The sequence below is a fragment of the Desmodus rotundus genome, chromosome 9, assembly GCF_022682495.2.
Source record: "Desmodus rotundus isolate HL8 chromosome 9, HLdesRot8A.1, whole genome shotgun sequence".
NCBI classification, from domain to species: Eukaryota; Metazoa; Chordata; class Mammalia; order Chiroptera; family Phyllostomidae; genus Desmodus; species Desmodus rotundus.
In genome coordinates, this window is record NC_071395.1 from 110369205 (window position 1) to 110391619 (window position 22415).

Genomic DNA, 22415 nt, shown 5'->3' on the forward strand with positions numbered 1-22415 from the left:
GGAAGGCAACTAGCCCTGGCTGGTGTGGCTCAGTGGATTAAGTGCCTGTCTGCAAACTGAACAGTCCCAGGTTCGATTCCCAGTCAGGGCACATGCCTGGGTTGCAGGCCAGGTCCCCACTTGGGGTCGTTCAAGAGGCAACTGATTGATATATCTCTCAAACGTGGATGATTCTCTCCCTCTCTTCTTCCCTTCCTCAGTCTCTAAAAGTAAATAAATAAAGTTTCCAGGAAAAAAAAGGAAGGAAATTATGACACATGCTACAATATGAATGAAGCTTAAAATATTGTGCTAAGTAAGCCAGTTACAAAAGACAAATATGGTTTGATCCCACTTATGTGAATTACCTAGCCAAAATATAGAGTTACTGTTTGTTAGGGATAGTTTCAGTTTTATAAGATTAAAAGTTCTGGAGATTGGCTGCACAACAACGTGAATATACTTTACTAAACTGTACGCTTAAGAATGTTTGAGCCCTGGCTGGTGCAGCTCAGCTGATTGAGCGGGGGCTGTGAACCAAAGAGTTGCCTGTTCGATTCCCAGTCAGGGCACATGCCTGGGTTGCAGGCCAGGTCCCCGGGGGGGGGCACGAGAGACAACCACACATTGATCTTTCTCTCCCTCTCTCCCTCCCTTCCCCTCTCTCTAAAAATAAATAAATAAAACCTTTTAAAAAAAGAATGTTTAAGATGGTAAATTATATGTTTTATGTATTTAATCACAATTAAAAATAAACCTTTACGCCGTGGCTGGTGTGGCTCAGTGGATTGAGTGCCATCCTGAGAACCAAAAGGTCGCTGGTTCGATTCCCTGGGCACATGCCTGGGTTGTGGGCCAGGTCCCCAGTACGGGGCACACAAGAGGGAACACCACATTGATGTTCCTCTCTTCCCCCTTCCCTTCCCCTCTCTAAAAATAAATAAATAAAATCTTTTAAACTTCCAGCCAAGATGGAGGCATAGGTAGACACACCGTGTCTCCTCCCACAACCAAGAAAGGGACAACAAATTTAAAAACAAAAAATAACCAGAACCGACAGAAAATCGAACTGTATGGAAGTCCGACAACCAAGGAGTTAAAGAAGAAACTCCTCTAGACACGTAGGATGGGTGGAGACAGGCAGCTGGGTGGAGAGGACTCACGGCCAGGAAGTGGCTGGAGGACAGGGCGGTCCCACATTCCGGTGCAGATAAACCGGGAGGAACAACTGGGGTGGTAGACAGACTGCAACCCAAGGCTCCAGGGTGGGGAAATAAAGCCTCAAACCCTTGACTGAAAACACCTGTGGGGGTTGCGGCTGCAACGGGAGAAATCCCAGCCTCACAGGAGAGTTCGTTGGAGAGACCCACAGGGGCCTAGAACGTACACAAACCACCCACCTGGGAAGCAGCATCGAAAAGGCCCAACTGCTTGTGGGTAACGGGGGAAGTCACTGAAAGCTGCTGCTCTGGCTGCTGCGAGCCCAGAGTGGGGGGCGGGCAGTGAGTGCAACAGGGTGGAGGTGGGGCAGCAGAACCCACTCTCGGTCCAGCTGCGAAGTACCAGTCTTCACCAACCTAAGCTAAGGCATGTATACACAAAGACCCAGAGCCTTAGTGGTGTCCTTGTGTCCCCAGGCCTGGGTGGACACTCGCCTGGCCTGGCACGTGAGTGTGCACCCATGGTGCATGCTTACACTGCCCTGGGACTCACTATCCGTGTGGCATGAGGTGGGAGCTCTAGTCCCAGGACCCACCTTGCATGTCCCTGTCCCCCCATTTACAGCCTGGAGCCCTGGTCGTGTGTACCCTCTCCTGGTGGCCCTTCCAGACCACTGGCAACCCCCACCACCCGTGCCCTCTCCTTCCTGGAACCCCAAGGACTGGGGATGGCAGCTGGGCACCTGCCCATGTCCCCCGCTGCCCCCTTCAGAGAAGGGGCTGGGCCCGTGGCTGTGAGCTTTTCCCCACAGGCTCTGGGTGGACTGGTAGGACCAGAGCCCATGGGCCCAAGTGGACCAAGATGGCCACATCGAGCTCCCCGGGCCCTCACCACAGAGACCAGCTGCGACTTTGAGCTCCTCCACTTCCCCAGGGACCAGAGCAACCGCACCCTCAGCTTCTATGCTCTCGGCTACACTGGTGCTGACTGGTTGGGTGTAGGGGTGGAGGGTGGAGGGTGAGGGGAGACTCTGGCCTCCAGCCCATGTCTGACCAGGGATGGTGGGCCTGTCTACCCCCGGGGTTTAGGGCAGCTGAGAAAATCCAGGAGCAGAACACGCCTCTCACGCTGCACCGCCCACTCAAACAGCAGCCTGTCCCCTGCCTCTCCCTGCTCTGGCGGCCCGCTTCTGACCTGCCTCTTCCCCCCGGCTACTGCGAAGCAATTGCCCCCAGCGGCCAGGCCACTGGTGTTAGTGACCAGGTAGATGCGGCCTCATCCCTGGAAACATCCTGAAGGTGTGGCCACCCAATAAACATGCCCCCAGACCTGTCGGGGGACTGACGGCTTAGCTGAGCAGTCCCACCCTTCCCCGCCTCCCTCCCTTCCAGGAATCAGCACAGCTCCTGCCCCTGAACCCTGGTCCTTCAGACACAACATGAGACACTGGTGGGAGTATGCGACCACTTCCCTCCGTGGAGCGGAGCAACGTGCATTTATTTTTACAATGAAAATGTCTGTGAACCTGCGAAGCCCCTTCCTCTAACTGGGGAACCCAGCCAGGGGTGCAAATTCGGGTCTGGAAAGCCCTTGCAGAGGCCAGTTCCATCTCTGCATGTGCCCCCAGCAGCCGTCCGGAGTCTCCGTCGTCCATGGGCGCCAGCTCATCCCTGCCCTCCTCCCGAGATCTGGGGGCCGGATTTCTCTTAGCTCCCTGTTCTCACCCCACCCCTCGCAGTGATGGAGCTGGTGTTCCAGGCCCAAGTGGTGAACGAGATCATGTCAAGAGAGAGCATGTGGCTGGGGATTTGAAAACCCAAGTCCACCCAGCTGGTGCCCTGCTTCCAGGCGACGGTGAGTTGGCAGGTGGCCGACAGAGGGCTGCAGGGGCATCACAGATGCGGGGCCAGAGGCAGGATGTCACCTTTCTGTTCCCCACCACCTGCCCGTCCCCCAGAAAGCCCCCCAACTTTCTTCCTTCCTGTTGCACCTACAGAACACAGCACTAAAGGCCGTACTGTTGCTGGTGGTACCCGGGGAGGCACTGCTGTTGGTGGACGTGTGCGGGGGGGCTGCTGCCCCTCCAGGCCACGGAGCGCACCGCCTACAAGGTGACTCCCCTGCTGGGCTACCCGGTCTTTTGCTCCTCCCTGGTGCAGGCCCTGCCCAGCTCCTCCTCCTGCACCCTGCTGCTCCAAGCCTTGTGCCCTCGCCCCGCCCTGCCTCCTTCTCCTCTTGGGTCAGCTCTCCTGGCACTAGGGGCACAAGCCTGGCCCCTGACTGTTGCCCCCGCCCCTCCCCAGTTTACTACTTCACCGTCCCGCTGCTGCCGCTGCTCTTCCTCAGAACAGCAGAGATGGTCCTGTTGGCAGGGCTGCTGACCCGGGACCACCTCAGGACTGCGAAGAGCCCCAGCCCAACCCCGAGAGGGGAGCAGCAGGACTAAGAGAATGCAGGGCCTAATCCTGAAGGTGGGCAGAGGCTGGGCCCTTCCTGGGGGCGAGGGGTGGGGTGTGAGGAATGAGGCCAGGAACAGGTCGGATGGGGCAGAGCTGGCATGCCTGCGGCTAGAGGCTGGGGTTGGGTTCACTGGGCTATTGGGAGGCTCCTTGCACTCTCTGCTGGCCCCACTGGCCCTGGCTGACTCCAAACTCCCCAACACAACCCTGTGCCTGGGGAGCCTCTCTAGGAGGGTCTTTCTTCAGCTCAAGATGGCCTAGAACAGGCCACATCCACATACTCGCTGGTTGTGAATCATGGAAGGGGGGAATACAGCTGACAGTCCCTGGCCTCACTCTTCTGCTCTGGGAGAGGGGACGGGCTGAGCCCTGCAGTACGGGTCCTCTTCCTGCCTCTCCCCCACAGAAGCCACCCAAGGAGTAACAGGGTCCTGGAGAAACTAAGCCCAGGCTGCTGACTGCACCTTCTTCCTGCTGTACATGGCAGGGGCGGTGTGTAGCCAGTTCATCTTCTTGGGACTCTGGGTGTGGGTGGCGTGAGAGTCCGACCCAGCCTCCGCAAGGCTGCACCCCAGGGCGGGCAGCCCAGGCTGTGACAGGGTGGGGCCCGGGACTGTAGGCCTGAGGGAAGGCCATGGCAGGGTCTCTGGGAATAGGCACGGGGAGGTGGACTCTTCCCTAAGCCTGGAGGACCCCCTGAGCTCTCCCTTCTGTTAGCACACAAGCAACGAGTGTGAAATAAACCCGTCCCCTAGGGCACCCCCCAGGGTCTGTCTGCATTGAGCTGCTCACTCTTGTTACATAGGTGGGGCCTACTCCCCCCACCCCAACCCCCACTCCGCTCCTGAACTCAGTGGTGGCCACCTGTCTTCCAGCTGCCCCTCACCCCCAGCCTAACTGCTCTTCCTGCGCCCACGGCTGCTTGGCCCTGGGACAGGAGGCACAGGGACCAGGAGACAGGGGCCTGAGAGTCGCACAGGGCCGTCGGAACTCCTCTGAAGGGTTGAGGTGTACGGGACCCCAGAGGAAATGGAGAGAGTACACTCCTGGGGATAGAACCCCCCAGCCCCAGGTTGCGACAACAGGGAGTGTGCTTCTGCCCCAAGTCCAAGCGCAGGCCAACCATGCTTGTGCCCCCTCCAGGCCCCCTGGCTGCCATGTGGCCTGGGCCACTCTACCCACGGGTCTGAGCCGAAGGGGGGATGTTGCATCCTCAGCTCTGACCTGGCTGGGTGGCAGGGTTGTCCTGCCTCCTGCTGCTGTGCTCCTGAGGCATCTGTGGGCACAGGCCTGGGTCTCTCTCTGTCATTTCCTGCCTGGAAGCCACCACGCGGCCCCTGCAGGCTGTGCTCAGGGAAGCCCAGCGCCCAGGAGAGAGCTTTGGTGGAGGACGGGGGCTGCAGGAAGAAGCACAAACCAGGACCCAGGGACAGGACACCTGGCCGGGGCAGGGAAGGAACATCCCTGTCCCAAAGGACATCAAACTCACCCAGTTCGGAGGCAAGTTAACATTGGTTTATGTGTCCAGCAGCATGCTGGTCGGGGCGACCAGGCAGGGACAGGAGCAGGCTCAGGCGGAGGTGTCAAAGAGGCGATCGATCATGTCGCCCACCTGCTCCACGCGGTACTTGATGTACTTCTCAGGGTTCTTGGTGAAGGGCACGCTGCTATACCTGAGCAGGCACCGAGGTTGGTGGGGAGGCCCGGCCCCTCCCCACCCCTCCTCCTCCTCAGTCTGAGGCCCTTCTGATGGGGGTGCCCCTGAGAGCCGCCCCTGCCCGGCCCGACACCAACGCCCAGGGCACTGGATCTGCCGCTCAACCCCACCCCCCTCCATGTTTTCCTGAAGAGCGCAGAGCCCCAGCTGGGGGTGTGGGGGGCGCGGGGGGCGCAGGGCTCACCTGTGCAGAAAGGCCCCATAGGTCTCCTTGACAATGTGTTTCTGAGCTTGGCGGATCTTGTCCCTCTGCTCTGTGTCAGGAATAGCCCAGGCTTTCTGGATCTTGCACAGTTCTTCAAGGCCATCATTGAAGCCCTGGCCCCCAAAAAGGTGGGAAAGGAAACAAAGGTTTGAGTCCATGTCGCTACAGCAGCCACAGTAGCACCAGAGGAGGGGACGGGACCCCTACGCACCTTGAAGCGCTCCTTGATCATCTGCCGCTCCTTGTCCCGGAGCTGGGGGCCCAGAAAGCCTTCCTCAGAGCAGGGTCGCCTGCCCGCTCCCTGCCCAGCCCTCGCTCCTGCTGTGCTGGTGGCCACAGGCATCCTCCACTCTCTCCTCCCAGAGGGCCTTTTGTCCTTTCCCCCAGGGGCACGACAAAAGTACCACACCAGCTAGGCTCGCTCCCCAGCCCAGGCCTCCAGCTCACCTTGACTCCCGGTTGGAACACAGGTAGATTCTTTTCGGAGATGTAGTCAGTCACCTTTAGCCAACTGCCAGGAGGGAGAGAAAGCAGAGGGCAGCGGAGGGGCAGCGGAGGACAGCTGCTCCTTCCTGGGCTGGTTGGTTGGTTGGTTTATTCAATCTCTTGATCTACTGCAGGGCAGTGGGGAGGGCAGGAATCGATCTGGGTCACAACTGAGCAAAAGACACCTGAGGTTTTTCCTCGGGAATGGAAAGTGCTTGAGACGGTTGCTTTTAAAATGAAGAAGAGGAAACAGCATTCAATAAATTGAGCAAATAGTATCAGCTGTGCTTCACATCAATAGCATGGCCAGGTAAGATGGAGACGCAGATGAGCAGGAAAGGAGGGGCAGAGGACAGACCAGGGGGAGGAAGAGAAAGGCACTTTCAGGGCAAGAAACACACCCCCCGGAAGCAGAAGAGGGAGCTCTGCAGCGCGATGCTCAGCCAGTTCGAGTGCCCTTGTTGCCTCTCTGCTCGGGCCAAACATGACCCCCATCTCTGACAGTCAGCCCTTAATCCACGTTTGGCTTCACTTCGGCAGGCAGACTACCCTCTGAGGAGGCTGGCACAGCAGCCCCCTCGGGAGCAAGCGTGATGGGGGAGGGCGCTCCCACTGCCACCCCATGAATGTGGCTATAAAACAAGCAGAGGGTCGTTGTCCACAGGGCCACAGTTCCCCATTACTGACCCCTTTCTGGCTGGCCCAGCATCCTGCGACTCTGAGGAGGGTGAGTGGTGGGTACAGGGTTGGGGGGGGGCGTGGCGCAGAGGGGCCCAGCTTCTCACCTGCGCTGGTAGGTCTGGATCTGCTGCTCGATGTGCTCCCGGTAGGAGCGCTCGGCAGTCTTCTGTGTCACGGCCACCAGCTGGATCAGCTCAGACCTGGGGTGGGGCCAGGGACAGAGCAGAGGGGGTGGGATTGGCTCCCAGGGCCCATAGGCTCTGGGCCTTGGGGCGGCAGCACCGGTGGGGCCTACCCGTCCCAGCCGACCTTCAGGAGCTCTAAGAAGGCAGCACACACGCCCCCCCTGGGTGGGCTGCCGACCAGCACCACGGTCACCTACTTCTCCAGGGCCTTGAGGATGTAGTTGTAGTTGTTGTGCAGGAAGATGGCGCTCAGAGCCGGGTCCTCATACACCTTGGACTTGCTCAGCAAGTTCAGCTGCAGGTTGCCCAGGACTTTACCTGCACAGGGAAAGATGAGGCCATGCCCACATGGCATTGTGGCCAAAATGACCCACTCCCAGGACCCACAGACCAAGCCCTCCTGTCCCTCCCCAACTCCAGGAGCCCTCTGCCCAGCCCCGCTCCACCCCGGGACCAGAGGTTAGGTTGTAATCCCGAAGGTCAGGGGGCTCAGTGGCGTGAGCAGGGTAGTAGGAGCACAAAACAGGAGGGCGGGAGGCAGGGACCGGCCACGGCTGCCAGCCAGCTGGAGACACTCACAGATGTAGGTGCTCAGGAGGCGCTTGCTGAACTCGGAGTTGTAGCTGGTGGCCGAAGAACTGGTCTCTGTGAGAGAGGAGAAGTCCCGCTACCACAGCGGCAGTGGCCCACACCCTCGCTGGCCTTCCCTCGGCCCAAGGGGCAACTGAGGTCACGCTGAGAGGGGCCTCTGAGCCTGCCTTCCGCTGGCTGATGGGACAGAAAGGAGCTTGGGCCCCCTGCCCGCTGCATGGAACACTCCCTTGGACCCCTTCTGGAAGCCAGCGCAAGCCCCTCTATGGTGACAGGGTGGCCCATGATGAGCAGGACAGCCGGCAGGAGAGGAGTGGGACACCCCTGGCCCGCCAACCCCTACCCGTGCTGCATGGTACTTAAGGCCCACCTTTCCCATTGGCCAATATCAGGGTCGGAAGGGGCTCCATGGCCTCTCCCCCTACCCCGCTTCCCACCACCTCCTCGGCTGTGCCCTGCTGAACAGAGGGGACCTGCCTACACAGAGCAGAAGGCCAAGCTCGGGGAGAGGAGGGGCGGGCAGGTGCTGGGCTAGGCTGGAGGGTGTACTCGGGGTGCCGGTGACAGCAGGGCGCTGTCTGGGCAACCTCAGACACAGAAAGTGGCCGTGAGGGGGGCTTCGAGAGCTGGAGGCCCCCAGGAGGGCCACATGTTCCCTGACCCCCACTCCCCAGTAGGTCCTGAGTCTGTCCAGTTGCCTGTCCCCAGGGAGCCTCACTCACAGGGCTTCGGGGGGGGGGGGGAGGGGGAGGCTGCAGAACCCTGCCGCTTACCTCGGGGGTCTAAAGGAATATTGTATGTGTCCCCAAGAACTACGGAGTGAAAGGCAGTGCGCAGAGGGGAGGAGAGGGAGACAAAGACAGGAGAAAGATGCAAAGTGCAAAAACAGGTTAGAAACAGCTGTGTCATCCCGAGCCAGCAGACCACTCCCATGACAGCCAGGACCCAGACAGCAGTTCACACCCAGGCCAGACCCACTGAAGACCAGGGACACCCAGGACAGTGGGGCCAAACAACCACAGGCCAGCGCTGCCCCGTGGCTCCTCACCCCCCAAATGGGGGGAGCAGACACCCTGGGCTGGATCTCGGTGACTGGCACGACTGGCAGTGTGTGCACCCCCACATGCCAACCCCAGGGAGATGCCAGGCTGGCCCTGAGATGCCAGCCTCCGTAAGCGCCAGCTGTGTGAGGTTCATTAGAAGCACAGGCAGACACAAGAAGAGGTGGAGAAATCGGACAGAGGGCGGGGCCAGAGGGGCACCTGCAAACACCTGGGTGCCTCCCCAGAGAGCCCAGGGGCGGAGGTTGGCCAGGGGAAGCAGTGGAGCCCGGCTCTCCGGATGCTCGGCCCCTCAGGGGCTGCCCAGCCCGCTATCCCACCATGGGCAACATTTCCACCTCACTCCACCAGCTGGAGGAAATCTCATCAGAGGTGGCCAGTGCCCACTGGGGAGCCTAAACCCCCATCTCCAGGCAAGAGGGTGGAGGGGGGCACGGGGCTGGGGTCCCGCTCGGAGGTGCCAAGTACCTTGGGAGGCCAGCATGGCGCCCGCTGTCTCCTGGAAGTCCAGGAGCTGCTGCAGGAAAAGGATGGCCTGTGTGGGAAAATGGGTCCAGGGAGGTCAGGGGCAGGACCCAGAGGTCCGGTTAGCTCCCACAATGCATCCCCTTGACCATTCTGGGGCAAGTGCGGGGTCTGCCCAGTGAAAAGGGTGGCTGAAAACTTCCCGTTTCCCGCTTTGGGTTTGGCCTGCGAGAGAGGCCCGGTCTGCTGGAGGGGCTGAGCACTTCATGGTCCAGTCCTGGTGGCTCTGGGCACCCCCACCCCGGGCGACCACAGGCAGCACTTACGTTGCTCGTGAGCTCATGCACGGTGCCATCCTTGGGCATGTTGTACTCCTTGTCCGGGTCATTCTGTGGGGGAAAGAGCCGGATTTCCTGAAAGAGCTCCCAAGAGGCCTCGGACCCAGCCCCCCTGCCCAGCAGCCTGCTCATGGCGCCATCTCCTGCCAGATAGGTGTCAGGACACACTGAAGGCACAAAGGTAAGATGAACATACCAGGAAAAGTGAGGCAGGAGATTAGTAGTCAGGCCTGCAGCCCCCAGCAAGAAAGGGAGGCTCTGTGAGCCAACAGGAGACTCCCTCCCGCAGGCTGCCCCACTCGGAGCCCTGCCCACAGCCAGCCAGCGGGGTAGACAGCAGGGAGGAGGGGTGCACCTTGATGTTATCGGCGAAGTCCTCCAGCGCCTTGGCACCCACGGTCTCCATGGAGGCAATGAGGCTGGGCAGCTTGTTCTTGGTGCTGGCGGCTGTGCCCTGAGGAAGCACATGCTACGTGGCGGCCGGCTGCCGGCTGTACGCATGCAGCCCCGTCCACTCCCCGCTGCTTCCCGCCCCTCCACCCAGGGGACTGCCTCTTCTTCACTCACAGGACCCTCGAGTGGCTGCCAGCCACCCTCCAAGCAGAGGTGAGGGGCAGAGAACGTGGTTCCCATGGGAGGCCATGCCTGGTAGGGCAGCAGGATCCATCCTCCCCACGGCCCCCCGGCCTCCCCATACACACACCTGGAGCACCTGGTCAACCTCGGGCTTGGTCTGCTTGAGGTGCCGCAGGACGGGGAAGACGGTGAGAACTGCGGAGAAGTCGTGTCTCGCGATGGCCTTCCGGGCAGCGGACACAATGTTCTCCCCCTCGAGCATCAGCCCGTCCAGTGCGTCCTGAGAGAGGGGCAAGGGCACCGCTCAGGGAGGGGGCAGGGTGTCCACAGCTGCTTCCCGGCGGCAGTGTGGGCACCGGACGGGGCTGGGGGAAGGCAGTGTGCTTCCAATGGGGAGGTGGCAACCGGACAGATCCCTGGGACGCAGGGTGCGGGTGGTGGCTGTGCCTGAGGGCTACTGACAGCAGGCACGGCCCCAACTCCAGCTTCTGCAGTGACAGCTCCTGCTATGACAGCTGGACCCAGGGCAGCGCAGGACCTGTATCAGGGAGTCAAAGGTCTTCTTCTGGTGGTGCTCGGGGATGACCTCCATCAGCAGCTGGTACTCGCTCTGGGCCAGCTTGACGAAGGCGCTGACACAGTGAATGTAGGCGTCGGTCTCCACGTCTAGCATGTCATCTCTCCCTGGGGGACAGCAGTGCACTGAGCTGCTGGGCTGGGGACAGCCCTCTCCCTGCTGCGGGGGCATGGGTCCCCCCAGCTCCTGGCCTGTGACTCAGACTGGCAGCAGATGGGGAGGGCTGTTCTGGCAGGAAGCTGAGGACCAGCAGGCCTAACCTGGCTGGAGGGGAAACCTCTGTCCCGGCTTTACTTTTAGCTCTGCCTCGGACAGTGCTTATGTCCCAGAGCATCAGGTGCTGGAGGTGGTGGGAGTCAGGCAACAGGGTAAGGAGGAACTTCCCTAAATGGATTTCCTGGGTAGGGTTTGTCTGACCCCAGGACTGAGGGTTCTGGATTGGACTGGAGAGAGGGCAGCCAGGGATGGGCAGGTGGCAGTGTGCACGACGTCAAGGAGGCAGGCACCCTGAGGTGGACATGCAGCTCAGACAATGCTGGGTCTGCGAGGGCAGCTACCAGCCCAGGCAGGCCTTCTGGAACATATGAGAAGGCCGTGGGCTATGGCCTATGAAGCGTGAGGTTAAAATCTGAGAAGAGGCAATGTGAGCCCCAGAGAGTGAGGGCCCTCTGGCTGTCGGCTGGCCCAGGAGGAGACTGGACCCTACTGCTGGAGGCTGGGGCAGGGGCGCCGGCAGGCAACATAGTTCCATGTGCCAAGCGGTGGGCCCCAAGAGCCAGAGCCTTGGCGCTGCTGCTGGAGCCAGTGTCGGGGCTCCCTGCTCCCCAAGGAGCCACCTTCCCTCCCTGCCTGCCTTACAAGCAGCGGCAACTTCTCCCCTTGGCCCGGGCCCTGAGAGCCAGGTGCGCACTCCCACCTGGAGAGAGGCAAGGAGACCTAGCTCCCAGAACAGCGAGAGACTGGGAAGAGAGAGGACGTAGGTCTGACCCATCTTCCAGGCGGAGCGGCAGGCCGGCCGGGCCCTCCGGTGGCTGCTGTGGGGGCAGCAGCGGCTGCCCTCGGGCTGGGCTACGGTACTCACCGGCCAGCGGCCCGTGCTTGTCGTTCGGGGCCTCGGACAGGTGCTTAACTCGGAAATCACGCTCGTGACCTAGCGAGATGTCAGCCGCACAAATACAAGCAGCGTTTATCCAGGGGCTGGGCGGGCTGGCCCTTGGGGTTCTGGGAAGAAGCCCTCGATCTCCAGGAGGGGTATAAGATGGGATGTCGGGGAAGGGACAATGGAAAGGGCTCTGAGCCCCTCCTCTGCCTCAGGCCACCTTAGGAACAGCCGTTTCAAGCCTGACTCGCAGTGCCCCAGACCACCCTCAGGAGCTGGTTTCCCCAAGCCCGGAGGCTGAGAGAAAGCTGCGAGGACCGGAGAGGAGTCTAAGAATTCTGGCAGCTGCAGGGGCCGATGGTCGGCCCCAGGGGTTGTCTCCCTGTGTATGGGGAGAGACCCAGCTAGGGAAATGCCACTGCCAAGTGCAGGGGACAGCCTTCTGCTTGTCCTCCGGCATCATACTTATAAGCCAGGTCAGGTCCTCCAGGGTAAGGATGTCCTTCCTCTTACAGGACAGAGGAAGGGACACGGATGACCTGTCTCCTTGCTGCACACATCCCCCTTCTAAAGTTGGGGGTGGGGGGTAACCAGGAGGCCTAGGCCACCTTGGTCCTGCCACTGCTGGTCTGGGCGTGAAAGGGCTGCCCAGGCAAAGAACTTTCTCCGAGTTCAAACAGGAGACAAGGACAGAGACAGGGAGGGAGAGGGTGGGGAGCCTCAGGGAGGGCAGAGCTGCCGCCAGCCAGACGGGACCGGGCCAAGGCCACGGCCACAAAACCTGTCCCTGTACCAGCCGGAGGCAGTGGCACAGGGACCTGCAGTCCCCACCCCTGGTCCCCTCTCAGGGCTCCTCCCGAGGCCCTCCTGGGGGGCTGCAGACTCTGCCCTGCCTCGGGAGCGAACACACGGTGGAGGAGGGGGAGCAGGAGAGGAACATGGGGTGATTACCTTCCAGAGGAATGAGGTTAGAGCCCCCCTTTTTCCCATCTAGACCATGCTGGGAATACTGTTTCAGAAGGTTCTGAGCCTTACGGATCGTCCCTGTTACCAGAGCCACACAGAGAGGAGATAAGAAGACCTAGGAAACGAGTGAGAGAAAACAGCAGCGGCCCTCCCCTGGACCCCGGCCCCCGGCCCCATGCCCGGCCTCCCAACACCGAGCACGCCCAGGTGCCACCACTCCCAGCAGACCCTTCCCCAGGGCCACCGGGTAGCTAGCAGATGGAGACGAAGGAACGGACACATCCCCCAAGTGGGCCTCCTGGTCCTGCTGCCGACCCGCATCGTTCTGGCTCTGAGCTCATTTAGGATGAGCAGGGGGTGAAGGAGGTGAAGGTGAAGGTCCACGAGGAGGGGCCAGAATAAAAAGTGGCCCTGTGATCACAATAAACGAGGGCTGGCGGGGAGGAGCTGGGGACGGAGCCCTCACACCCAGAGGGCATGACCCGGGAGCAGAGCCTGGGTAGCTGGGAGCTGGGGGGCCTGAACAGACCACCAGGCAGAGCTCTCGGGCATGCTGGGCATGCTCGGTGTTGGTAGGGAGCCCAACAGTAGACAGCGGAAAGCAGCCCCAGGAGCTGGTGAGACTGGAAGCGCTTCCTGGGAGGCTTGGGGACACTGAGGCAGCCTGGCCCCAAGCACCGAAGTTCCCACACCACCAAAGCAACAGGAAAAATCTCAAAAGCTGAGCGAGGTTAACAGAGCCACCTCAGAGAGCAGAGGGAGGGCAGTAGGAAAGGGCACACGCTCTTGGCACGGAAAAAAACAACAGTTAGTATCACAAGTAAAAACGATGAGAAAAAATCCGCAGCACCCCAGGCGCGGGTCGGCCACCTGTGCAGGATGAGACACCTCAGGACATGGGGAGGTGAAACAACGTTTCAAACAGGCAAGTAGAGCTGCTTTGTGCTGGGGGAGGGGAGGCACCCACGAGCAGAGCTCTGGCCCCCTTCCCTGGAGACGGCCGGTCCCGGCCCGAGTCTTGGAGCACAGCGAGGCTGCTGGAGTCCTGGATGCGCCCCACAAAAAGCCGGGCAGAGTGAAAGGGACAAGGTCTGGAGGGGATCATTTCTTTCTGTTTGCACCACAACTAGCTACGGATAACCAATTTTGGGGCCCCCCTGAGCACCTGTCTCCTGTGTTCCCGCTAATGAGCACATCGGATCCTGCCCCACACCCGACCAGGAGCAGACGGGCCTGTGGGCCTGGCCATCAGGCACCCAGTCACCACGGACATGAGTCTGGTGTTTCGTCACCACCCACCGACCGAGGCCTCCCCGCTCCCCTCCCTAAGCCGCTCCCCTCCCTAAGCCAGGAACTGAGGTCTCCAGGCCCAGTGCCCCAGGCCTGACATCAGTCCTGAGCCCCTCCTGACAGCTCTCAAAACCCCACAGAGACCACGGGGACCCTTCCAGAGAGTTCTCCTCTTGGGTCTACAAGCCAAGGACTGATTAGGTCCCCGGTGAGCACCGCCTCCTGGAGGGCCCTGTTCCCACAGGGCCAGCCAGCACTCTTGGGCAGCGTACATGGGTCCGGGGCCTCCAGGGCCCATCGGAGAGACCGAGGGGAAGCGGGTGCGGACGGCCGAGGCCCAGGCGGCCTCCCAGGCACAGCCCAGCTGGACACACAGTGGCCCAGAGAAGGACCGACCGTGTGTGGAAGCCAGGCAAGCTGGTGGGGTGGAGTCACCGGTTTTCTGGGTGGGTAGCTGGGGTACACCACTGTAGGGGAGGACACAGTGCACTTCCTGCCAGAGCCCCCAGCCACCCTAACGCTCCCCTCGCGTGTGCTCCCTCGGCTCTGCCACAGCTCCAACCTGGACATGGGTGCTTCCGTGGGGTGAGAGAAGGTGCCTAGGGACCCGGCCGAGTGTGAGTGCTACACCACAGGCCACACCCGCTGAGGGCAACATCTCTCGGCAGCCAGACAGAGCCCGGCTGGCCGAGCTGCAGCTACATAAAGGGGCACTGTTGACCCACACAGCCTACAATCAGCCACTGATAACCAAGTAGCGAGTGGGGGACGTGGTGACTGGGAGAAGGACAGACAGTGAGCTGCTCACCAGGGCAGCAACACCACATGGCCCAGGCTGCTCCCTGCCCAGCCCCGCACCGCGACTTTCCCACCACCAGGCCCTAATTTCGCAGTGCGGCCTGAAAGCCAGACAGACTTCTTTCTTTCTGGACCCGAAGTGTCAGCTCTCCCCTGTCACTTATGTGCCATTTCCTGCCACCCTGGCTTTCTGGAAAGTGAAGTCTGCCCGTCCCATCCCACGGCCTTGGCTGTAGCAGCAGGCAGGCCTCCTGGCGGGACAATGTGGGGAGCGACAGGGGCCCAGCAAGTGGCAGTGCCCTGGCACCCTGTTACCCCGCCCCCCCATCTGTGACTCCCCTCCCTACTCCGAAGACACTGATGTAACCCCCAGACTCTGCTGAGTAGAAGGGAGAGCCTCACTGGATGGGGGCCTTGCTGGCTGGGCAGACACTTGCTTTCTGTCCTGCGCACCTATAGCTGGGGTCACTCTGACAAGCTCTGGAGGGGCCAAGGCGGCTAAGCCCAGGGTGGCCGAAAGCAGTCAGGGTCCCACACCACCTTCTGGCTGGTACTCACTGGGCCAGGGTGGGGACTCACCTGGCCGCTTGACAGGCTTCTTGGTGGGCGTGTCTTTCCTCTTGTTGGGGATGGCCGGGGAGTAGGGGACCCCAGAGGCAGAGCTGCTCTTCCGGAAATGCTCCCTCAGGCCCTTGATGGAGCGGTCCAGCTGGCTGGAGCGGATCTGGTAGTAGACGTTCATGAAATCTGAGGAGAGGTGGGGTGGCAGACTGTGGTGGCCGCCAGGGTCCCTGCTAGGCCAGCTCAGCAGGGCGGCAGTAGCGCCCACTATTTCTACTTGCGAATCCTTTCCAGCATCTGCCCTGGCTCACTGCCACCCGCGGGGACTCGTCCCAAATCAGGCGGACTCTTAAAAGGGAAAGTATACCCCAATAGGACACGTCATTTTTAAGGTTTGAAGCTGAAGTGCTTTTTAAGATAAAAAATATAAAGCTAACATCCAATTCAACTTGGTAAGAAGTCAAAGGGTGTGAGCAATTTATAGGAGGCAAAGAGACAACAAATGTCAGTGAATGAAAACATCCAATCTTTAGCCAATAACAAAGTGAACACTTAAGGAAGTAACTGGAGGAGCCCTGGCTGGTGTGGCTCAGTCGATTGAGCCACAGCCTGCGAACCAAACAAAGGGTTGCCAGTTCGATTTCCAATCAGGACATGGGCCTGGTTTCGGGCCAGGTCCCCAGTGGGGGGCGTGTGGGAGGCGGCTGATCCATGTTTCTCTCCCTCTCTTCGTCCCTCCCTTCCTCTATCTCTAAAAATAAATAAATAAAATCTTTACAAAAACAACCAGGGGACTGTGACAGCCCCGGTGAAGAACGAATAGCAGTGGGGCTGTCAACAGAGCTGTCACGTCCCCCTCTAGCTGGAGAGGAACTCGCCACGTGGTAACTGCACTTTCGAGAAAATACCCCAAAGAACTCCCTACCTAAGAAAAGCACTTCACTCAGGTGTGCTCAGCGCGGTGCTGCTAATCAGAACTGAAAAGCTGGGAAACCCCAAAACGCAAATGAGTGAGGAAAAGGGGATGGACTCCCGGTACACCTCAGCACTTCCCCACAAATGCGTCCCAAGGAACCCCAGGGCAGGAAATGGGCCGCAGCACCAAGGCTGTCTGAAGGGTCTGGACATGCCCGCTGGCCTCCGTCTTATCCCAGGAGGCCCCCCAGCTCAGCACATGCGCTATGAGGTGTTTCTGTGGTTAGCACAGGGCAGCTGGAGACCTGCCACCAGGCAGTCCTCGCGGGAAGGCAGGGATACCGGCGACGCACACCGAGAATGTGGCGCGTGCACACACGAACATAGTAGGGAGGGCTAAAACGCTTAGAACTAAATATTCGTTGGAATTTTTGTTTTCTAAAACGTTTGCTTGGTTCACAATTTTTGGTTTTTCAATCTGAGGGCTGGTGAAAAAATGATGGTACTGCCGTGCCATGGAATACGGTGTAGCCGTGAAAGGAGCCCGGAGCAGATGCACGTGTGCTGGTACGGAGCGCTCACGGCCTCTCGGAAGCTACAGACTGAAAACCGCAGTGGGACACCAGTGCTGGGTGCACTGCCTTCCACTTAGAAAGGAGGAGAACACACACACACACACACACACACACACACAAACTCACTCACTCCCTGTTGCAGGAGTTTCTGGAAGGGTGTGAATCAACCCTAAGAGCGCTCATCTTTGGGTAATAATAATGTTGTAGGCATCCAGAAAGCGTGGACACGGAATCCCGCTTTCTACCTGAGGCTTTCTGTACTATTTGAGAAAAAGTTTTTCGAAAATTTTATTTATTTATTTTTTTAGAGAGAAGGGAAGCGGGGGAGAAAGAGAGGGAGAGAAACATCAATGTGTGGTTGCCTCTTACCCGCCCCCTACCGGGGACCTGGTCCACAACCCAGGCATGTGCCCTGACTGGAAATTGAACCAGTGACCCTTTGGTTAGCAGGCTGGTGCTTATCCACTGAGTGACACCAGCCAGGGCTGAAATTTTTATAATTAATCCAGAAGAAAAGGTAAAAAAACGGGAAAGTAAGGTATATAAAGAAAAGGTTGGATTTGGCTAGACTCACAATTTCATATATAAGCTGTAGATTTATTGCCATATTATTTCCTATTAAGTTTTTTATTAAAAAAAAAAAAAAAACCAGGCAGATTAAACAAATAAAGGGAGACCGCACCCCCAACCCCGCCCGGGCCCTCTTACCTTGGTTGCGCCCATATTCCACCAGCCAGCGGGAGATGCGGACCACATCCAGGAGCACGCCCTCGGGCAGGTGCTCCAGGGGCACCTCCTCCTGGACCTCCAGCTCCTCCTCGCTGCTGATCAGATCCAGGATGAGCACAGGGGAGACGACCTTACTGTGTCGGGTCATCAGGCTGCGGAACTCGGACTCCAAAGACTCCTTCCCGCGCTCAAACAGCAGCTTCTGCGGGGGCCAAGGATGGAGGGAAGGAAGGAAAGAAGGAAGGAAGAGGGTCCGCTACTGCTTGGGCACTCAGCTAGCCCTCACCGCCCTCTCCTCTGCCTTCACTTCCTGGAACCCAGAGAGGAAATGCCAGGAAGGCTTCCTCGATTGTATCTTCACCTCGTGTTCTCCCAAACTGTCTGTTCCCAAGTGAAACCAGGGTTTTATAAGTAGATGCTTCATAGATATTGGCCGATTATTTTCTCACTGCACTATTAAATGGTCTTCTTGTTAGAAAAGGGTTTGCAAAAGAAAAAAAATAGATAAATTGAACTATGTCACATCAGAAACTTTTGTGCTGCAAGTGATACCATCAAAAAAAAAAGAAAAGACAACGCACAGAATGAGAGAAAATATCTGCAAATCATCTACCTGGCAAGGGGCAGGGACCTGGGACACGTGAGAGAACTGGACACGTTCATACAAGAGTGTGTGCGCGAGGGTTCACAGCAGCACTTTTCGTAACAGCCAGAAGGTGGGGCGCCCACCAAGTGAGCACTGCCACGCACACACTACGACATGGGTGAGCTCTGCGACAGTTACGCTGAGCGAGCAAAAGAAGCAAGACACAAAAAGTCACATGATTGAGTGAGTCCACTGGTAAGAGAAGTCCTGAGCAGGCCCGTCTACAGAGACAGAACGTGGACTAGAATAGCCAAATTCATAGAGACAGGAGGTAGAACAACGGTTGCCAGGGGCTGCAGGGAAAGGAGAGAGGGGAGCTAGGGCTTGATGGGTAAGAGGCTCAGTCTGGGCTGCAGAAGAGCTCTGGAGGTGACGGCGGTGATGGCTGCACAGCCGAGTGAAGGCACTTAGTGCCACAGAGCAGCGCACTTAACGGGGGTTGAAATGTGGATGGACCTAGAGAGGGGATTATGCCACGTGAAGTAAGTCAGACAGAGGAAGACAAGTACCATATGATGTCAGTTACATGTGGAATCCAAAAAACCAAAATAAACGAACAAACGAACAGGAATAAACTCACAGATACAGAGAACAGATATGGGTGCTGGATGGGAAGGGGTTGGAGGGACAGGTGCAAAAGGGGGAGCGGTTAAGAACTGCAGACTGGAGCCACATAAACAGTCACAGGGGTGTAAAGAGCAGCAGAGGGGATACAGTCAACGATGCTGTCGTAACTCTGCACGGGTCAGAGGGGTGCTAGACTTATCGGGGTGATACTTCATTAGATGTACCAGTGTCTAGTCACCACACCGGAAACTAGTAAGACGTCGCATGTCAACTGCAATCAAAAACTAAATTTTAAAAGGTGGTTAAATTGACAAATTTTTATATTATGCACTTTTATCACCATAAACAAACCCCAAATGCATTTGTAAAAATCAACGGTAAGTTTACATTGTACGTGTAATTTGTAATTCAGTTCACTTATACAAATGCAGTACAAATGTATCCCTGTAATTCCCGAGGCAGAGGCCTTAAGGACTATAGCATGTGTGCTGTATAACAAACTTCTGTTTATCCTGCTATATTCTCCTTCAAGCTGGTCAGTCTCTCGTGAGACCGGGCAGGGACGGGTGTCCCTGGCCCCTCACATTACCCTGCCAGCCTCTTACCACTTTGTTGAGCTCTGGGCTGTCTGGGCTATTGTCCTGGAAATACTCCACAGCCTTCTGAATCTTGGCCATGCTCGCCAGGTACTCTTCCAGCCTACCTGTGGGGCTGGGAAGGAAAGGAGCCGTGTGAGCCTGCGTGGAAGGAAGATGAAGAGGAGGACCACGGGAACGGCATTTGGAAGGGGAAAGAAGAGAATTAACACAGCGGCTCAAACATATGAGTATTCTACCCCTCCCTTCCAAGGCCCAGGGACACCCGTCCAAGAGGCATTAAGAATGCGGCCCTCTGGCCCTAGCTCACCCCTCCCTGATGATCTTCTCTGTGTCACTGGCCACGTGGTAGTAGCTGATGACGTGGTCCAGGCAGGACAGAGTCTTCTCAACGTTCTCCTGCAGCCGCTGCAGGTTCTCTGTCTGCTTGTGCACAGGGATGATGGAGTTCTCCAGCTTCATCAGGCGGCTCTCAAAGGACGACAGGATAGACACCTGCGGGGGGGACCCCAGGCTCTCAGGCCTCATGGTTGTCCCAGCGCTGCTCCTAGACACCCACCGGCCTTTGGCATTTGCTGCCTGTTCTCTGGTTTTCTAGACAATAAGCTCCGTAAGGGAAGCGACGAGGGTGTAGCTGTTCACCACTGCATCCTCAGCACCTACCCTCGGCCCGACACACAGGAGGTGGTCCAAACCAATTGGATGAAGCTTGATTTGAAGGCAATCCAGGCATCGACTGAATTCCTCCTAAGATAATCACTCCGGGATGGTTTTCCTTCCACCCTTTGGAGCCAAATCTCAATTTCTGTTCTTTCTGAGGCTTTCCTAGACTGAACAGGAAGTAGTTTCATATGGAGTAGCCGCAAACGCATTGCCAGCATTTTCAAAAGCTTCTCTCTCTAAGGGTGAATCTCATTAAATGAGAACTAGGACTTTATGATTATGTTACCAAATACATGCCCCAGTTTGTATTTACTCAGCTGTGCTTCACAGTCTCCTCTAGAAATAAAGAAGAAAAGCCCTATTTGCTGAGCACCTATTGTATACCAGGTACTGCACAAGATGCGTTCCCACGTGTTACCTCCTATGACCTCCACGGCCACACTGGGAGGTTGGCATTGCCTCTGTTTTATCAGATGAGTTCACTGAGGCTTGGAGTTACCTGTCAGGTGCCACACACAAGTAAGTGGAGGGTGAGGACTAGCTCCTGATCTGTCTGATTCAGAGCTCATGCTACCCCCAAAACCCTCTGGGGGGTGATGGCTCCTGATCTGTCTGATTTGGAGCTCATGCTACCCCCAAAACCCTCTGGGGGTGATGGCTGAGTCCTGTCTGCCTTCAGGGATCTCAGCAGTGCTAACCCCACCCTCAGCCCCCTCCGACCATCACCTGAATTGAGGATGACACATGAGCAACACCCAGCCCACCCAAGTCAGTCTCACAGATGTCTGCGGAAGGGGAGGAGGAAGAATGGAGAGCTTGGACAGAGAGCAGAAAGGGCAAGCCAGCAGGGCAGCGGCACCCTCAGTGAAGAGGCGGACAAGGGGAAGGGAGCCAGGTAAGAGACATGCCACACAGTTGCTGAAGAAACCACCCACTACCGCCATCAGCACCCAGGCCGCAGGTCGCAGGGCTCTCCTCCAGGATCTGGGGGCCTGTCAGCTCCCCCTAACCGAGGCGTTACTCACCATGTTCTTGGTGAGCTGGTCGCTCTTCTCCAGGCTGTCTCGGATGAAGGACAGCGTCTCCTCCTCCTGGGGGAGCGCAGGGAGGACATCACCAGGAGCCCGGGCCGAAGACCACCGCGCCGCGGGCCCACGGCCTGGCCTCCAAGCCCAGCTCTGTGCAGGGAGTGCCCCGCTCATCCCGCCTCCTCCCTAAGTGGACGCCCTGGCTTCCCCTCCTCCCGCGCCTCCCCGCACCAGCCCCACCTGCTTCAGCTTGTCCTCAATTTCCCGCCGCCGGGCGGACGCCTCTTGCGGGGGGATCATGTTCAGGACCCGCGGCTTCCAACCCAAGGGTTTTGTCTCAGCTGCGTGCCTCCTCGGCTTCCGTCGCTGTCACACCCACTTCCGCCCTCGGCCCCGCCCCGGAGCGCGCGGCTGGAGCCCCGCTGGGTGTGATAGGCGGAAGTGCTCCTGCGCGGGGCACTGGGATGGGCTGCGGCCGGCAGCCATCTCGGGAGTGGCTGGGAAGTGTGGCTCCCTCAAGGCCCTGCCGGGAAGCCTCCTTCAGCACTTCACCGCTGTGAACAGCACCCAGCCCAGGAAAAACACCGCTAACGTCTAGCTCTATAGGCCTTAGGAAGGGACTTGTCTGTGATTGTGAACAAAAACTTTGAACCTTGTGCAATACCTTTGCACTTTTGTAAATGAACTATATACGAGGGGAATTATCTCCTCGTATATACCTCCTAAAACCTAGAATTATCTTCTGGAGGGCGAGCCCTTTGTAGAGCACAGCTTCCCCCAGCTAACTGAGTGTTCTAGGAACCCATCTGGATCAGTGCACTAGTTGGCGTTGTTGTGAGAGGCTGCGTTCGGTTCCAATATATTTTTTTGTGAAGACTCTTTCAACACATTTGCCGATTTCACGATGGGTGATAAATGCGCACCTGCCCACACAGTGCTCAGTGTTCAGTTAAAAAAAAATAAAATAAGATTTTATTTATTTCCAGAGAGGGGGAAAGGGAGGGAGAAAGTCGGAGAGAAACATCAATGAGTGGTTGCCTCTGGCGCCCCCTACTGGACACCTGGCCTGCAACCCAGGTACATGCCCTGACTGGGAATCCAACCCCTGACCTCTTGATTTGCAGGCCCGGATTCAATCTGCTGAGCTACACCAGCCAGGGCTGTTCAGCAGTTTTTATCTGAAAACAGCATGCTCCATCCCTCCCTATTCACCTAATCTCTCCCTGAGCGCCTTTTTCTTTTTGTTTCCGTGGATGAAAAAAGCCCTCAAAAGGAAACGTTTTGCTGATGTGCAGGAGGTAAAACAAAAAATGGCAGAAGCACTAAAAGGCACCAAAACCAACGAGTTCAAAGATGTTTTGAGCAGTGGAAAAACATCTCAATAGGTGTGTTGCATCAAACGGAGAGTGCTTTGACGGTGACTGAAGTTTAAGCATGTAAGAATAAATACGCAATTTTTAAATAAAGAAACTCCGTTTGGGGGGGATTCCCCCGTGTGTGT

General features: G+C 58.0%; 2 protein-coding genes across 10 annotated transcripts; one reads left to right on the forward strand and one right to left on the reverse strand.

The window, feature by feature from the left end:
- Window positions 1-1568: 1568 nt before the first annotated feature.
- ZACN (zinc activated ion channel) lies at window positions 1569-4262 on the forward strand. The gene is given in 10 exon segments (XM_053911277.1): window positions 1569-1832; window positions 1952-2120; window positions 2879-2917; window positions 2920-2968; window positions 2970-3006; window positions 3137-3205; window positions 3207-3334; window positions 3442-3611; window positions 4006-4155; window positions 4158-4262. Coding segments are annotated over 10 exon segments (1113 nt in total). The 3' UTR covers window positions 4196-4262.
- An 837-nt stretch (window positions 4263-5099) lies between these two features.
- On the reverse strand, window positions 5100-21309 carry EXOC7 (exocyst complex component 7). Of its 9 annotated transcripts, XM_045190126.2 has the most exons (21): window positions 21155-21309; window positions 20912-20977; window positions 19534-19718; window positions 19233-19338; window positions 17394-17616; window positions 15214-15381; window positions 12532-12624; window positions 11563-11631; window positions 10443-10588; window positions 10032-10184; window positions 9684-9782; window positions 9317-9379; window positions 8994-9060; window positions 8238-8276; window positions 7453-7518; window positions 7071-7191; window positions 6793-6888; window positions 5969-6032; window positions 5733-5774; window positions 5501-5634; window positions 5100-5272 (listed from the first exon to the last, which is right to left on the reverse strand). In XM_045190126.2, exons 1-21 carry the CDS (start codon window positions 21212-21214, stop codon window positions 5170-5172), a joined length of 2163 nt encoding a protein of 720 aa, XP_045046061.1. In that variant the 5' UTR covers window positions 21215-21309; the 3' UTR covers window positions 5100-5169. The 9 variants fall into 9 exon arrangements, with proteins under 9 accessions (XP_045046061.1, XP_024409478.1, XP_045046062.1 ...); XM_024553710.3 differs by lacking the exon at window positions 11563-11631; XM_045190127.2 differs by lacking the exon at window positions 8238-8276.
- Between the last annotated feature and the right edge of the window lie 1106 nt (window positions 21310-22415).

Bases quoted from the DNA above. Each gene is read 5' to 3' on its own strand.
- EXOC7 (XM_045190126.2), bottom strand. From the start codon at position 21,214: ATGATCCCCCCGCAAGAGGCGTCCGCCCGGCGGCGGGAAATTGAGGAC. The intron at 10,589-11,562 runs GTGAGTACCGTA...GCTGTCCCCCAG, and splicing joins CAAGCACGGGCCGCTGGCCG to GGAGAGATGACATGCTAGAC. The intron at 7,192-7,452 runs GTGAGTGTCTCC...TTCCCTGTGCAG, and splicing joins CCTCCTGAGCACCTACATCT to GTAAAGTCCTGGGCAACCTG.